Here is a 16,025-nt window from a genome sequence, read left to right on the forward strand (position 1 = left end):
AGACAAAAATTAATTATGTTTCCTTAATATTCAAGTTTCATATCCTTTTCATAATTTACTATCATTCCTGAAATATCTATAATAGAACACATTTATTGTATACAGAAAGAGAATTCCCCTCTATTATACAGGCAATATAATATATCGAAGTATATTATATATGCTTTTGATAAGGTTTAACATTGTATCCAATAATACGCCAGATGTCAGCACTAGTGCAAGTCGAAAATTTCCGCAATGAAGTAGATTATCTACATATCGAGGACTTCATGAACCCGAAGGTAAAGTTGAGTTGCGCAGGAGTGTTGCGCAGTCAGTCAAGCAGAGTCCACTGGCGAAAGTAGTGGGGCTGCCCAGGAGAAAGATGGCCGCTACCAGCGAGGAACCGAGTGTTATGGAGCCTTCTCAGACTAATTCCGGGCAAAGTCAGTCCATTGATCCACTAAAGATGCTTTATCCGATGGTAAACGAAGAGGAAACACCGCTGCCACGTTCGTGGAGCCCCAAGGACAAGTACAATTACATCGGCCTCTCCCAAAACAATCTTCGTGTTCACTACAAAGGTACGTTTCTCATTTCGATCCTCTATATCTCTCAACGACTTTTCATTTTGCCACCCAGAGAATTCTCGCGGACGATTTTTAACATTGCCCGAAACGAAGGATCGAGGAACGATCCCGGCCAATAGGATTCGAATTCTTGCTTGATACGGACGAATCGTTTGACGGAGCTGTAATATCGATTGAAAATGGCAGGGCTCCGTTTCGCGTGTGTCAGCGACCTAAACAAAGGAATCAGCTGATCGGTCATGGTCTCTATTCGACTTTCTCTCGATCGCTCGGTTATTATTTCTCTATCGTGTGTAAACATTTGTTTTAAATAGCAAGTGGATCGAGATCCCTTACGATTAAAGTGTCGGGGTTCTGGCGATGATTTTTCCGGATATTCATGAGAAAAATGAATCTGCGTAGAGAAGGCGCAATGGCAATGACAGCTGCGATGTTTGAACAGTTACTTTTCTCTCTCCTGCTCGCCCACAGCTTCCACGTATTTACCCTCTCTCGCGCACTCGCTCGCGAGCTCTTCTTCGCTCCTGCTCCCCCCTGGCCTCTCGTCGTCAATCAGTTTCGAAGTGGACGAATTTTTTCACTGTTTTCTACCATTGGTATTTATTCGTATTTATTATGTATATATAGATGTTGAATAAATCCATGAAAATTTCGATGAACGACAAGAATCGTGTTATTGTTATTGTTGTTATATCCTGATTTCCAAATTAAGGTCGAAGCTGTCTAAATATTAACTATTATGTGTTTGAAAAAGATTGTGTTAAAAAGTAGCCAGAAGGATCTTTTTCTCTTTAAGTAAGAAAAGAATCTAGGAATTGCGTTGTACTTCCATTTAATTAATATCGAGTGATTATTTGTTTCAGTGATTATTGATAATGCTAGGAGTAATACTTTTAGATTCATAAAATGAATACATATTACTGTATATTGAAAGGTACGAAGGATAGATCAATCGCAGAAGACATATCGGTTAGTAAATAAACTGTCAGTAAAATGTTTTATATTATGATTTCATTGGCTATATTAACAAATTAATGTAAATGTTTTGCATTTATGATAGATTTGGAAATTTTCTGCAGCAAATACCATAAATTAAAATATATTATTTGCATTTTTAGAATTGCACTTTAATAACAAATTGAAATGAAATTTGTTCGGTTATTATTCACACTTGATCTTTTTCAACTATTTATTCTCTTATTTAATATTTTTGCCCTGTTTTGCAATTTTATATTCGTTCTTTGTATGTAGATTATAAAGTGGCTTTCAAATCCTTTGTGAACAAGTACAGACATACTCAAAGAAGATTAAAATATAACAACCTTAATTCTTTTCCATTTCCGTTTGTCACAGAGATTGTCTGTCAAGATTATACTAAATCTTTGTTTTAATGAGCTATTGTGTTGTTATAATTAAAGTAGAAACGATTAAGGCTATGAACTTTAATTACTTATAATTTATACAATCGTTCAAAGTACTGTTAATAGCTGAATAAATGTATTTAATTTGGTATGTAATTTGGTATGTCGTTAATATGAGAAAGTAATACTACAACAACATCAGAAATTATATGTTTCTTCAACACCGGAATATTAATTGCATCAAATAAGTAATCATTCATACAGTGAGTCTTTGCAACTACGAGGAAATAGCATTGTAACATATCCTATTCCATAAGGGAAATAAAAGAAGTGTAATGAATTCTTAACAGTGTATGTTATTTTGTTACTATCGGCCATAGAACTTTATTCTTCCACAATTTCCATCTTTACATAATAATATTTAAATTATTTGATGGAAAAAATATCTTCTTTATCTTATTATTTAGGATTTCAAATATTTTATGATTAATGTTCAAATATTCGAGATTAAATATTATAATATTTCAACCAAATTAATTGACTAAAAACTAGTTTCATTTCTAATCTATCTAATTTATATATTTTTCTAATCATCTAATTTTTTAATGTAACATTAGTCTTATTCGTTCATTTATTCAACAATTGTTTAATCATAATTGATAAAAATTTTAAAAACTAATATATCTAATAAATTGCATAGAAACAGTTTCCAAATTCTTTAATGAAAATTAAAAGATATAAAAACATGCAATTTATACTTCACCCATCCTTCTTATTTTCTCATTTCGTCCGTGTTACCGTTTCTTTCTTTCATTTTTCTATCTTCCATTTTTACTATCTTAAATTGTCTTTGCATTGTAAACATTTTTATGGTTTTTGTTTTTTTTTTTTTTACATATTTATCGTTCTAATTTCTGCTCAATGTTAAAAACAATACTCTATACAAAACTGATTCCAAGTAATTAGCAGAAGTAAGACAGACATAGAATTGTTTAAATGTACGTCGAATAAATCAAGAAGACAATTTAAACACGGGAAACTGAACTTCATACTTCTCTGTTACAATTAAATCTAATTGCAAACTTATTTTGAAAAAATCCGCGCTCTCCAATTTAATTCATTAATCTTCTCGTTGACACAATTAGCATTCACTATGAGAAAACCAGTAACTCTGGAAATGGCTATATATGAAATTGAACAAATTGACAATAACATGGAATGAAATTATCACGAGATAATATCCTCGTAACTATTCCATTAACGAAATCCGAGCATCAAAACATCAAATAATGACTATCGAATTAAATTGTTGCAGTATTCTTGTTAATAAGGCCATTTGGATATCGTCAAATTTAATTGACCGTGGCCACACGTGCGTTTGTGTTAGTGCGCTCTCTCGTCCGTAAGCGTGCTAATCCAAACTCATTAATTACGAGCCTCTTCATTTTTCGTTAACATCGAACATCCCAAAGGAAAACGTACAGTATTCATTGACGTAGTTTAGAAAATAAATACTTGTTAGCCGTTACGATGTTTAATAATAAATATTGAGAAAATACTCTGGAGTTGAAGCGTTCGTCGGTATATATCGCATTTGCCTTTCTACTTTTCCAACTTTTTAACATGTTTTCCTCATTTTGTTATTTTAATATCCGTTTTAATAATTTCGCTCGTAATTCTTATTGTTGCCTGTTCCAATAGCAAATCATAACTTACATCCTTATAAATCCTTATAAATAAATATAATTACTAATCATTATTATGGTAATATTTTCATTCTATTCTATTATTCTATTATTGGGCTATTTAATATTGGGCTATTTACCATTAAATTGTTAACTCAACAATTTCATTCGAGATATTCAAATAGCCGCAAGTAGCTTCACAACATTCACAAACGTATGCATTATCGATTAAGTAAATCAGTGTGTACCTTTGTTTATTATTCGTGACAGACCGTGCGTTCTGTAAATTAATTTGGTACATCGATGTTTACATAATTAACGTCCGATTATTTTGACGCAAAATGATGCGTCACAGCCAAGGTTCTACGATAGCGTTTTGTTAGACGCGTTAATAATTCTTTTGTACTTAATTATATGTGAAATGGGTAACTGTAGGTTACTAGGTCGACAAACTGCATCGCTACATTGCAAGTGCATGCAAGATTAGCGATTAGATTGTGACGGCCGATCACTTCTGTTCTCGAATTTCCTACCCTCGTGATTTTCCTCGTTGTAGCTCGCTTCCTCTGAACTTATATCGAAAAGAGAGACGGAAAGGGATCAATTATTTCGTAATGTCTGAGAATAAATTTAATTTTTAGAAGATAACTTATTATTTTAGGCAATTATTATATTATCTTACTAAAGTATTTCCTATATACTATATCCATTATATATAATTGCAAGATTATATTTATTTCGAAAAACGTTCTTTCATTTACTACAATTCTCTGCATATAAAATAATTAATATGATGTTATTAAGATATATATTTTATTCGAAAAGTAATGATTCTAGAATTAATATTCAATATTCAAATAGTTTTACCATGTCCTCCATTTTACTTCCCTAACCTATTTTCCCACCTAAAGTTCTTAATAAAATTCCTTCTAATATATGAAGCAATTGAAACACGAAATCAATAAACAATATCATACATATACACCATTTTAGGTTATGGAAAAACTCACAAGGATGCCGCAAGTGTACGTACAACGCACTGCATACCAGCAGCTTGTGGTCTCTATTATTTTGAGGTGAAGATCGTTAGTAAAGGCAGAGATGGTTACATGGGAATCGGCCTGTCTGCCCATGGGGTGAACGTGAATAGGTTGCCAGGTTGGGACAAGCACTCCTACGGGTACCATGGCGACGATGGGCACAGTTTTTGTTCCTCTGGAACAGGACAACCTTATGGGCCCACCTTCACCACAGGAGATGTAATCGGATGTGGCGTAAATCTTGTTGACAACACTGCCTTCTATACGAAGAATGGACACCATCTTGGTATCGCCTTCACTGATCTTCCGGTTAGTAGTACATACAAATTGAAGGGCTCGTAACAAAGCGAACGTTCATCCGCGTTTGTCTTCCTCCAGAAGAGCCGAAGCTAATATCTTTAATTAAGAATAACGATTTATTGCACGACTTACTAAATAACGATTCGTCGATCATTGTTCATTGTATATTTTACAGCCAAATTTATATCCAACGGTGGGCCTTCAAACTCCAGGAGAGGTAGTCGATGCAAACTTCGGACAAGAACCATTTGTATTTGACATCGATGACATGCTTAACGAACTCCGCGTCAAAACAAGATTGCAAATTATAAACTATCCCACGCCAGATCACGGACAGGGCCAATGGCAAGCAGTCCTCCACAAGTGAGTTGGATCTCTTTATTTTCCTTACTGTCGTAAATATTATTACGATATGATCGAGGTACAAGTTTTGGGCGTTTCATGAAAGAAACCTACCCATTGGGGGATTGACGATTGTTCGCAAAATTCAGCTAATTATTTGGTTACACATGATCATTAATAGCCGAGTTGACCAGTACTTTCATGAATATGCAAACTAACTTCCATTGTTCTCCAAATTGGTCGAATGAACTGAACTCACAGCGCGTGATTGAAAATTTAATAAATTTAATAATTGCGTGCATAGTGCATCTTGTGTAATTTTCTACTACGTCAGTTTAATGTCGAATGACCTTGTAGACATGTATACTTATACTCTGTCGCATAATAATATGTACATGTTAAAAGTATGTAGACTTGGCGCGTACGTCGAAGATTTAGAATAAAATGTTTGTTTAAATATGTCGGAGATGAAAGGACATCGAAGCCTCCCCTTTGGAACTTCGGGATAATCCCCTGATCTACCGTAATCTAGAATCTACCGTATCGTAGGCGTAATTAAACAATCGTCGTCTTTCGATCCGATTGTATTTGTTCGAGATTTGTGATAGTGAGCTTGGGCTCGAGGCGACAATTAATCGCCGAACGTAGCCGCGGTCAACGGCTCTCCTTAAAAGAAAGATTTGTAGCGGCACGCGACAGTAAACATTCCAACGGTTTCTGTCCCATGGCTCGCCACACGCAGATCCTATTTCTCGGGTATGATGGTTACCAGATGCCGACGCGTCTCCATAGTACGCGATCAGCTAGCCCGACGGCCGTTATAAACACTTAACATCTAGTTGCCTAAAGTCCTTCAAACGGACAAACAGTCTTTGTCCCAACTACGGGAAGATAGGAGAGACCTATTTTTCAACGAACGGCGTCTCCCTCGAGGGCGGCTAGCATCTTTTTCTAACCACCGATATGGAGATTGACCAATTAGCAGCAACGCCAATTTCCCTTACTTTCTGAACGAAGGCGTTTCTCGACGAATCCGATGATCTCGTGTCCTTAGACACACCCCATCATAATTTTCCTCCGCAGCATCATCGCCACGCAAAGTCATTCTCTCGTGAGGTCCTATTAGCGAGTTACTTTGTGTCTGTACGCTCGGTGGATATTCCACGTTTTAACAAAGAGTTCGACTTAGATATTGCGAGCATGTTCATCTATCATCCCGTTGACCGCGGATTCGTTATTGAACCTAAGATCATTGTCATTAGTTTCTCGAGTATCTAATTACCACGGTTACTTGTCCAATTCTATAATAATCGTATTTGCACTGGTCAATGTATTCTCTATTGCATAACGACATCGTGTAGTCCGAACGAAGATTCGTTTCACGCCCCTAACTCTAATTCTAATGTAAACCCGACAAATATATTACGGACGTATAGTAATTCATGACACAAAAAGGACGATTTCAGAAAATTTATGCACCAAGCTCTAAAAGATTTTGTTTACTTCTTCCTCAGAATGGTGTCAACATATTTGGTCCATCATGGTTACTGTGCCACTGCCGAAGCCTTTGCCAATAGTACTGGTCAGGGTTTCGAAGAAGATCTTAATTCCATTAAAAATAGACAAAGTAAGAAGCTAATACCGTTGTTCTTTTCTTTTTTTTCTTTCTTTTTTTCGTTCCTCCCTTTATAAGAGGAATATAAAAAGATAATATGCATTGTTTCAGAAATTCTAAAGCTGGTATTAGCGGGCAGAATGGGAGAAGCAATAGAATTAACCAGTCGGCTGTATCCGGGTCTCCTCGAACGGGATCCGAATCTTCTTTTCGCCCTCAAATGTCGGCAGTTCGTTGAAATGGTGAACGGCAGTGACTCGGAAATCACACAGAATTCCAATATCAATCAAACTAGTGTTATACAGTCTACGAAGGCTTACACAAAACCCTCAACAAATGGCAATGTTGAGGAGATGAATATGAACAATGCCATGAACGGTTCGACCGAACAACAGCTTGTTAATGGACAAATTGAAAACGATGTAGATATGGAAGAGAATGTTATAAACGGCATGAAAAGTAATACCGAAAACGGCTATCAAAATGGTGATTTGAATACCAACGGGTATAAGTGTCAGAACGGGGAAGACGTCGATATGGGTGAGATGTTATTGGGTTGCTTTTTATTCTCTTAATCGTGTTGCGTTTGTCGAAGTCATTCTTAGGGAAAAGACAAGAAATTTGAAGTGAAAGAAGACAATGGAACTATATTATTAAAAATTTCTGTTTATTAAATTATTCAATTTATATATCAATCACCTAAGAAAAAATATCGCAGTCCAGTTACATCTGGACAAATATTTACTAATTTGTGAAATATTTAAAAACAAATAATTTTCAATTTTAGGATATCTTCTAATGGCAAATAAATTTTTATTTGTTCCCAGAGACCAATAGTGTTAATCAAATTCAGCAACAACAGAACGGTAATTGCAATATGGAAAATACATCGAATAAGAATAACAAGAAACAGCTTTGTGGCGGGGATAAACAGGCAATCGAAAAGATGTTAGAATTCGGAAGGCAGTTATATTCCCAATCGATACATTTGCGACAACAGCACGGAAAAAACGAAAGCAATAAAAAGATGCTTCAAGATGCGTTCAGTCTTCTAGCCTATGCAAATCCATGGAACTCGCCGGTTGGTTGGCAACTCGATCCCCAACAGAGGGAAACCGTCTGTGCGAGACTCAATTCTGCCATACTTGGTAAGAAAATTACAATTTTTAACTATTGCACAAAGTGGTTGTTAAGTTGCTTATTTAATTAGAATGATTATCTAGTAATATATTCAAATTTAATAATAAAACAGCATTTCTAATGTAAAGTATAATTTTTTTTAATTACGGTAGAAGCTAAAATATTTCTAGTCTGTGTGTATATTCACGGTATCTCATGCATTTAATAGTAACATTTTTTAAATCAACATAGCCGAATTTTATTTTTAATTTAGTCTTTAATTCTAACGTATCTTATCACGTATCTTAGTTTCACGTATTTTATTCGCATTCTAACAATTTAATGTCGATCATCTGATACTTCTAGAGTCGAGTAACTTGCCACGACGGCCACCGTTGGAAGTGGCCGCGTCTCACGCGAGAGAATTGGTACGGCTAATGTCACACGCTGGTTTGGGGGCATGCGGCTTCGCGGTCGTAGACAATATCATTCAATATTGACGGTGCCTACCCCTGCTGCCACGTCTGCTTCTTCTGCCGGCTCGAGTTTGGTTAGTAACTCTCTTACACGTAAATTACGCATCGATTAGAAGAAGCTGGGGATAGTTGATACACGTTACTATCGCACACATTATAGAAATCGCCCTGTAACATAACCGCGATTTATAGTCGTAGTTCTGTATCAACGAGGAGAAAGTGAACGAGAGAGAGGGAGAGAGAGAGAGAGAGAGAGAAGGATTGTCCTACGTTGTACGTTTCTAAATTAAGCCACTACCTTTGTGATAAGAAGAGGATTATACATCCCGTGGCCCGTTCAAACGATCACGATTTTATTGATTTTGTTCACTTTTGCTGATAATAAAATGTCCGTTCTCTGTGGATTGAATAAAGCATTTTGATTTTTGTTCACTGCTTCGCCATTCGAGAAATCGGCTCTTTTCATTTGTTCTCGTTCTTTGTTCTCCCAATGGAACTGTAATTCCCTATTTTTTTCTTGCAATGAATAGCTATTACTATAATTTAGATTCTGTGGTTAAAACAACGATGAATTATCGACGTTGTCCTCTGTTGGATGAATTTATGCGAATGAGAGAGTATGTTTCGCTTCTTGGATTTTTGTAAAAGAGTTTCTGGACGACAATAACAAAGTTATATTTACGTTGTTGTAATTGAGATATTGTTATTATTAAATATGCAGAAAGCTAGTCACCATTGTAAATCGTGCAATTTTTAGCGAGGGTGATGCTTTTTCGAGATTTGTCAAGTTGATATGTATCAATTATCCCCGGACTTTCGACAGGAATGTTTCCGCATCTTTGTACATTTTTACTTCCGATGTAGATAGCGACTCGTTTAACCATTCACATAATTTATGACCATTTACACGTGTATCTTGTAAAGAGAACGGGATAGTGTATGGCTCTTTAGTTGACATCATTTTTGTAAACTAGCTTTAACATCATTTTCATGTAACTGGTACATACACATATATTTGACTTTATATATTTTTCTAAAATTATAGGAGGTTTTAAAATACAACAACGTCTCATTGAATCACTCTTTAACATCCATACAGGAATCGTTTTGTTTTCTCATGCGTTAAGAAAGACGAAATTATATATATTTTCTCTTGCTTTTCTCACTTGATTTCATAAATGGTGCTGTAATTAGAGATTAAGATAATACAGGTATTGTGAATTCGAATTCTTTGTATCTCTGTTCCTGCGGCAATAATGGAATACATATAATTTTGTGAGGTTAAGTGCTTTACGAATTTGTTTCTTGATGTAATTGTACCAACAAGTGTTCTTATTGCGAGAAACTATTTTCAAATTCTAGGAAAAGAAAGTTATTGCAATATTCAATATTAACGAATAGATTCTAGCGTTATGTTTGCGCATATTTTCCAAACTATACGTTTTTAATAGCTTTTCTGATTTTTCATTGTGGTCAAGCTGAAATGTTAATTAAGTATACATGGAAAAAGTTATGAATATTTTTCCAAAATTTTATATTACATTATATTATATTATACTATATTATATTATATTATATTATGTTATGTTATGTTATATTATATTATATCATATTATATTATATTATATCATATTATATTATATTATATCATATTATATTATATTATATATTATTGTATCATTTTTTATTTTAATTTTCACAATACTCATTGTATAAAAGATAGCTTGAAATATACATTAGCGATTTAGTTTTAAGTTCAATTAATTTTTTAATGTTTTAGCAGCCATTTATTTATCGACATTATGACTTTTTCGAACATATATGAGAACTTATGGTATGTAAAGTAAATAGATAAACGCAGCTCGACAAATTTATTTTATAAAAATTAATAATTAATTAGAATAATATACGATACTTGTTGGAAAAGATTTTTAAAAACTCTGATTTTGCTTTTTTATTATGTCAGGATTTGTGGTAATCCTAAAAACGATATAGTAATTTCTGTATAAAAGAAGCAAAATCGTTATTGTATATCTACGTCATCAATTACATTTACTTTGGTCAAGCTTTAATTAGAAACAAAAATGCAACAATGAAAATACTATTGTAAATATATTGTTGTAAATTGTTTCGACCAGAAGCTATACAAAACTTTGTACAATTTTATAATGTGAAACTTGACACGTGTGAGATATAATTAAAATCCATGAATTTCACTTTTGGTGCGCAATATTTAAATCGCGTTGAATCAAATGTGCTCATGCGCATCTGCCAAAAGCATAAGTATTAATAAAACGAAAACTTTTTTAATAAAACCTATATATTTTAAATATTCAGTATACAAATGGAAATTTTGAAAATCAACGACTGTATAATCATCAGTGGACTCAATTTTTTGAATAATTAATTTTTTGTATAATAAAATATATCTAGGAGCAAAAAAGAAGTTGAACAATTATTATCGTTAATTATATAATACAAATATTTCTAAATTGTGTGAATTTTTTTTTTTTTCTTTCATTATAATGATCATGAATATATATAGAAAAATTAAATGTTATAAAGTATATTAAGTACCTATATGAATGTACGTATGTATGAAGATGAGAATTTTTAAGGATGAATGAAAGCTTTAAACTATTATTAATATAACAATAATACTTTATTGTCAATATTTATATTAATCATAAAGATTTTTAAAAATATTTTTCATAAAATTCACTTCTGCCTTCATAAACATCTCCTGTGCTTGTGTCATGATTTATATGCAAAAAGAAAGTCAGTCATCTGTTTGATCGTTTCATTTATATAGAAAGTACATTGTTAAACTGTTACTATTATTTCATCCGTTAAAGAATAATTTAAAAAATAACTCTATTTTTTATATTTTACATATTTTTGCGTATTATCTATGCTCTATGCATTTTTGCTCCTTTAAATTTGCACATTATAAGCACGTAAAAATCTACAGTCTAGTTATGACTTGCTAATCAATTTCTGAAATCATAAAATTCCTTACATCTCTCTATATCATTAGTCAAATTATAAGAAAACAGGCACAAAAGTCCAAAAGAAGTCAGTCATGTTGAAAGAATCGAATGTAATTGGAAATCGTGTCGGAAACGTGTGCTGATATAGCGATCCTGTTTGTTCTAGGATATGGAGACGGAACGTGGAGCAGATAATATTTTTGCAGCAACAACTTCGCGACATCGCGTGCCTCTTCAGCTAGAGTCCGGCAGTTGGCTCTCTGGCTCGATCTCACACAGCTACACCTGACACACAATCGTCTAACATAATATACACGCTCGAGACCCACCAAAAGTAAACAATGTTACATGGCAACGTGGATGAGAACGAAGATGATTGCTAAATGATCGTTATTCGAAGAACGATGAACATTGATTGAAGTTTTCCAGAGTCCAAACAAGAAAACTGCTTTAACGAAATGAAGCACGAAAAAGAAGAAGAAAAAGGAGAAGAAGAAGGGAAACGATCTTGACGACCACGAACGGACGTGTAGAGAGGAAATAGTTAGAATTAACAGTCAAACTTAAGGCAAACGAAGTTCCGAGGACGTAGATGGCGCTGGTGATGTAAGAAACATGAGGGAACATAAATACGGTATTGAGGCTGGAAATGAGTTCGTTTTCACTATAATAAAGTGATTTTGGACATGGAAGAGATTGATGATCGAAGACGGTGAACAAGCTTGAGGCGGAGGATGACGTGTAAACACCTGCCAAGACGATCCTTTTCTCGTTTCCTCTTTCTAGCCCTGTAACTTACCATCATCTTGAGATTGTTCCCTCGTTCCCATAATAGATCGAGTCGTTTTCCGCAATGGGACGTGCTTTCGTATTTTCGTGTAATTTATCATCAACAGACGATGAATAACTCTCTTCAGGTGGGTTTCTAACATCATTCATCCGGCCTTCCTTTCAATTAATATTTTCCTCTAAGTTTCTCGTTTAACCTCACATTCGTTGCTCCTATTTTACGTGATAAAATTTCCATTCATATTTCACGAAATTCGCAGCTCATTCTCTGCTGTTTCGATCTTGTCAATTATAGATGTTTGGCTAAAAGTAGCGACTGAAATTTTTGTTCCATTCAATGTTCAGAATTATTGTAGCACTTTTAAACGAATTTTATTTTATTCAATTTTTTAGTGCACTGCCTCCTTGTATATTCTGTTAACTTTTTTTACGTTTGCTTCTTTTTGTGATTAAAATCTCTGACACATGATTCGTCGCATGATAGCTGACAACCAGTCAGCATCGCTCTTTTATTGAGAAAATGAACGAGAAAAGAGTCTCGTCGATACAACTACGATTAATTAATCCCTCGTCGATTATTTTGATAGCCTTTCTAATCGTATGGTCAACGAGTCGATTTTTGTATCAATTGTTAGCTCTTAGTGAAACAAAAAAGAAGGAAAACATAAAACTCAAAAGGATAATATATAAATAAATAGGAATATTCTCCTCTTATAATTATCGTAAATTAAGGTTAGAAGTAACGTGAGAATCGCGTTCTCTGTTCGACGATCGTTCTATTTCCACCTGATTTTCACAGCAAACGACGGAATTAAAGGAAGGATAAAGCAATAATCCTTGACTTTTAACTATTTTCTTTCCTCTATTTTTTGGTATTAGTTTCTCCCTTTTTTTTTTCTTTTCGTAGGTCGTCTTGTAAATTTTTATTATTGTCTAATGTTAGAAAATCGATTTAATGACCGTTAAGTATCTTCGTTTCAATTTTATTCGCCCAACGTTGTAATTAAGGAATACATTGTGTGATTACGAGAGAAAATTTGTAAAAAAGGAAACCAAAGAAAAAATAGACAAAAAAAATGACAAAGAGTGTGTCGAACTTGAGCGACGAAATTAACTAAAAAAACAAATGGGAAATTATACGAACCTGAATGATTGTAAGTGGTCGAAGATTATTGGAGTTATATAGTGAAAATTAATAAAAGTTGTATAATTAAACAGAACGTTGTAAAATATGCGGTGTTTTATATTTCTATCTTTTTCTCTCTAGTGATTCATTTGTTTAAAATATTTCTTTCTGTAAATTTTAATTAACTACTTATAAATGTTTGTAAAAAAATTCGAAAGTTTCGATTAGACATAACCTGTGGTTTTAAATTAAGCGGGTGGAAAATTGAAAATTTTTATACTTAGCATTAACGTTGAAGTTTAGTAAATTAAAATAGCGATCCTCTCGATTGTATAAGTTTCATTAAATCAATTAGTAAATTGATTAGTATAATTATAGAAATGAGATTTTATATTAAAAATTGTATAGAATTTGTTAGTTCGAATTTTTTTAACCAAAACTAATCGTCTCATCGAAATCAGAATTTCTTTATAGTTGCGGAAGAAGGTAAAGAAATAATTAAAAAGATAACAATTATGCGAATGTAAAGAAGATTTTCGGCCATGGAACGAGGGAACGATTGTAACAGTTTATAACAAAAAAGTAATAGGAGGCGAAGTAAGAAGGTTGCGACGAAAACTGAACACACAACTGTATAAGTAACAACAATAATAATGACGATGACGAAGTTGCAAAAGAATTACTCAATTAATTAAAAAACAAAAAGAAGGAGCATACATACATATATATATATATATATACATACACACACACACACACGCGCGCGCGCGCGCGCACACACACACACACATGTATTTATATGTATGTATGAAACAATCTTGTATTCTACGATAAGTAATTGTTTTTTATATGCGACATAGTATATTATATTATATAATACGCGATACGTATATATACATGTGTATGTATTCGTACATGCAAAAGGTATATAAACATGTATATGTGTGTAAATGAAACAAAAAGAAGAAAAAAAAAACGAAAGAATTAATATCGTATGAACTAATAGTGTACGTGTGAGATTTCAAGGAAAAAATGTTTATTAATTCATTTTGTATGTGTGTGTATATGTATAGGGCACACATACATATCTCTGTATGTATCTCTGTATTCGTGTCGTTCTAGATACATATACGCAAGCATAGCAACTGTTTGAAATTTGAATTCATAAGGACGAGTGGATTCGAGTGCGTGCGAAAGAGAGGCTGAGATTAGTTAAAACAAATAAGAGAGAAAGAGCGAATGCTGTGAGCGAATTCGTTGATTCCGTATGACCGATGGAAGAGGAAAAAAATACAATTTGACGACTTTTAGTGTTAAACGTTTTCTGTACTATAGGTAGAGAGCCACGAGTATCTTGCGAATAATACAGTATGATTTGGAGACATTGTTCGTTGAATTCTGTTTCTGTCATTCACTGCAACAAAAACCCTGCAAACTTTTTCTCTACGTTCGCTTTTCTTAAAGAGGATTGCAAGAGGTATTTTTCATATTTTTTTACTAAGTAATGTATAAGTTACGAAATTTATGGATTATATTAATTTATATAAGAAGTGATTTTATTATTTTATTTTTTTACAATAGTATGTTTTATTAATGATTAGTTAATGTTGGTAGGGTTTTCTTTATTTCGTTAAGAATAAATTATCGACGTTGGCGTCATCTTGATTCAGTTTGACGTTCTTCAGGAATTTTAAGGTATCTGTCACATGTTCCTGTAACATTAATCCTAAGAGAGAGAGAGAGAGAGAGAGAGAGAGAGAGAGAGAGAGTGAGTATAATTTGTACTTCTGCTCTTCGGTATTGATAAAATTTCTTTATTCGTAGACTAAAGAGATGTACGGAATGGTATTTTCAATATTTGATTTTTGTCTAAATAGGTTCATTAGCATCGTCATTGGTTTCTCAATCTTTTCCATTATTACATAATTAAATAATTTATTTTATATATTTAAAGTTATTGATGATCTCTATATTATCCATAATTGATATTACCGGTTTTGTTAAGTTACCACATGTTGATCATCTTCTTTTAACTTTACCAACATATATATAAAAATTAAAGTATGTAAATTACATTTAAAAAGTTGAATTCATTACAATAAATGTCGCCCAATAGATGTATACATTCAATAATACATAATACTATTATACTTATAAGTTATATGGAAAAGAGCATAACATCTAAAGAATTCATAGAACCGGAAATATGAATTGCTCCTTAAATTTATTTTATCACGACCAAATGTTTCATAAAATATGCAAATAACAAAATCAACGCTTTTAACGCTTTTAACGCTTTTAAATCTGGAAATGCTAATAAATTAGCAAAAAGCTAATAGGTCGTGTCAGATGGTTAAAAGTCATCATATTTTCGTCTCCTGGATGCCAGGGATCTTTTTGACGAGTGTCAAACGTTCATCATTAATTCTTTTTCAACATGGTCATATTTACTATTGAAACTTTATTCTTGGTTCTCATCGTTGAGGTATTATATATATGAGATATGTATATATATCTCGCAAATTTTTGTGCAAATTTATAGTTTTATAAACGTAAGTAGAGAAATAGAATCTATGTTGTCGTACAAAATTGGCTTTATCTATTAAAAATTAC

The 16,025-nt window shown here is 33.1% G+C and overlaps 1 protein-coding gene and 1 long non-coding RNA gene across 5 annotated transcripts; one reads left to right on the forward strand and one right to left on the reverse strand.

Annotated features, from left to right (window-relative positions):
• Positions 1-305: 305 nt before the first annotated feature.
• RanBPM (Ran-binding protein M) lies at positions 306-14,801 on the forward strand. 4 transcript variants are annotated; one of them, XR_004464722.2, is made up of 8 exons: positions 306-563; positions 4,609-4,964; positions 5,131-5,318; positions 6,812-6,924; positions 7,024-7,452; positions 7,740-8,060; positions 8,398-8,581; positions 11,664-14,801. XR_004464722.2 is itself a non-coding variant. In XM_033340739.2 (7 exons), exons 1-7 carry the CDS (start codon positions 365-367, stop codon positions 8,529-8,531), a joined length of 1,740 nt encoding a protein of 579 aa, XP_033196630.1. In that variant the 5' UTR covers positions 306-364; the 3' UTR covers positions 8,532-8,920. The 4 variants fall into 4 exon arrangements, 1 of the variants encoding a protein (XP_033196630.1); XR_004464723.2 differs by lacking the exon at positions 11,664-14,801 and adding an exon at positions 9,553-10,723; XR_013060315.1 differs by lacking the exon at positions 11,664-14,801 and adding an exon at positions 8,700-8,920.
• LOC143303724 (uncharacterized) lies at positions 11,148-13,639 on the reverse strand. The gene is made up of 2 exons (XR_013060316.1): positions 12,297-13,639; positions 11,148-11,782 (listed from the first exon to the last, which is right to left on the reverse strand). It is a non-coding gene; the product is annotated as an uncharacterized LOC143303724 (long non-coding RNA).
• Positions 14,802-16,025: the final 1,224 nt, after the last annotated feature.

This window comes from Bombus vancouverensis, chromosome 16 (assembly GCF_051014615.1).
Source record: "Bombus vancouverensis nearcticus chromosome 16, iyBomVanc1_principal, whole genome shotgun sequence".
Taxonomy (NCBI): Eukaryota; Metazoa; Arthropoda; class Insecta; order Hymenoptera; family Apidae; genus Bombus; species Bombus vancouverensis.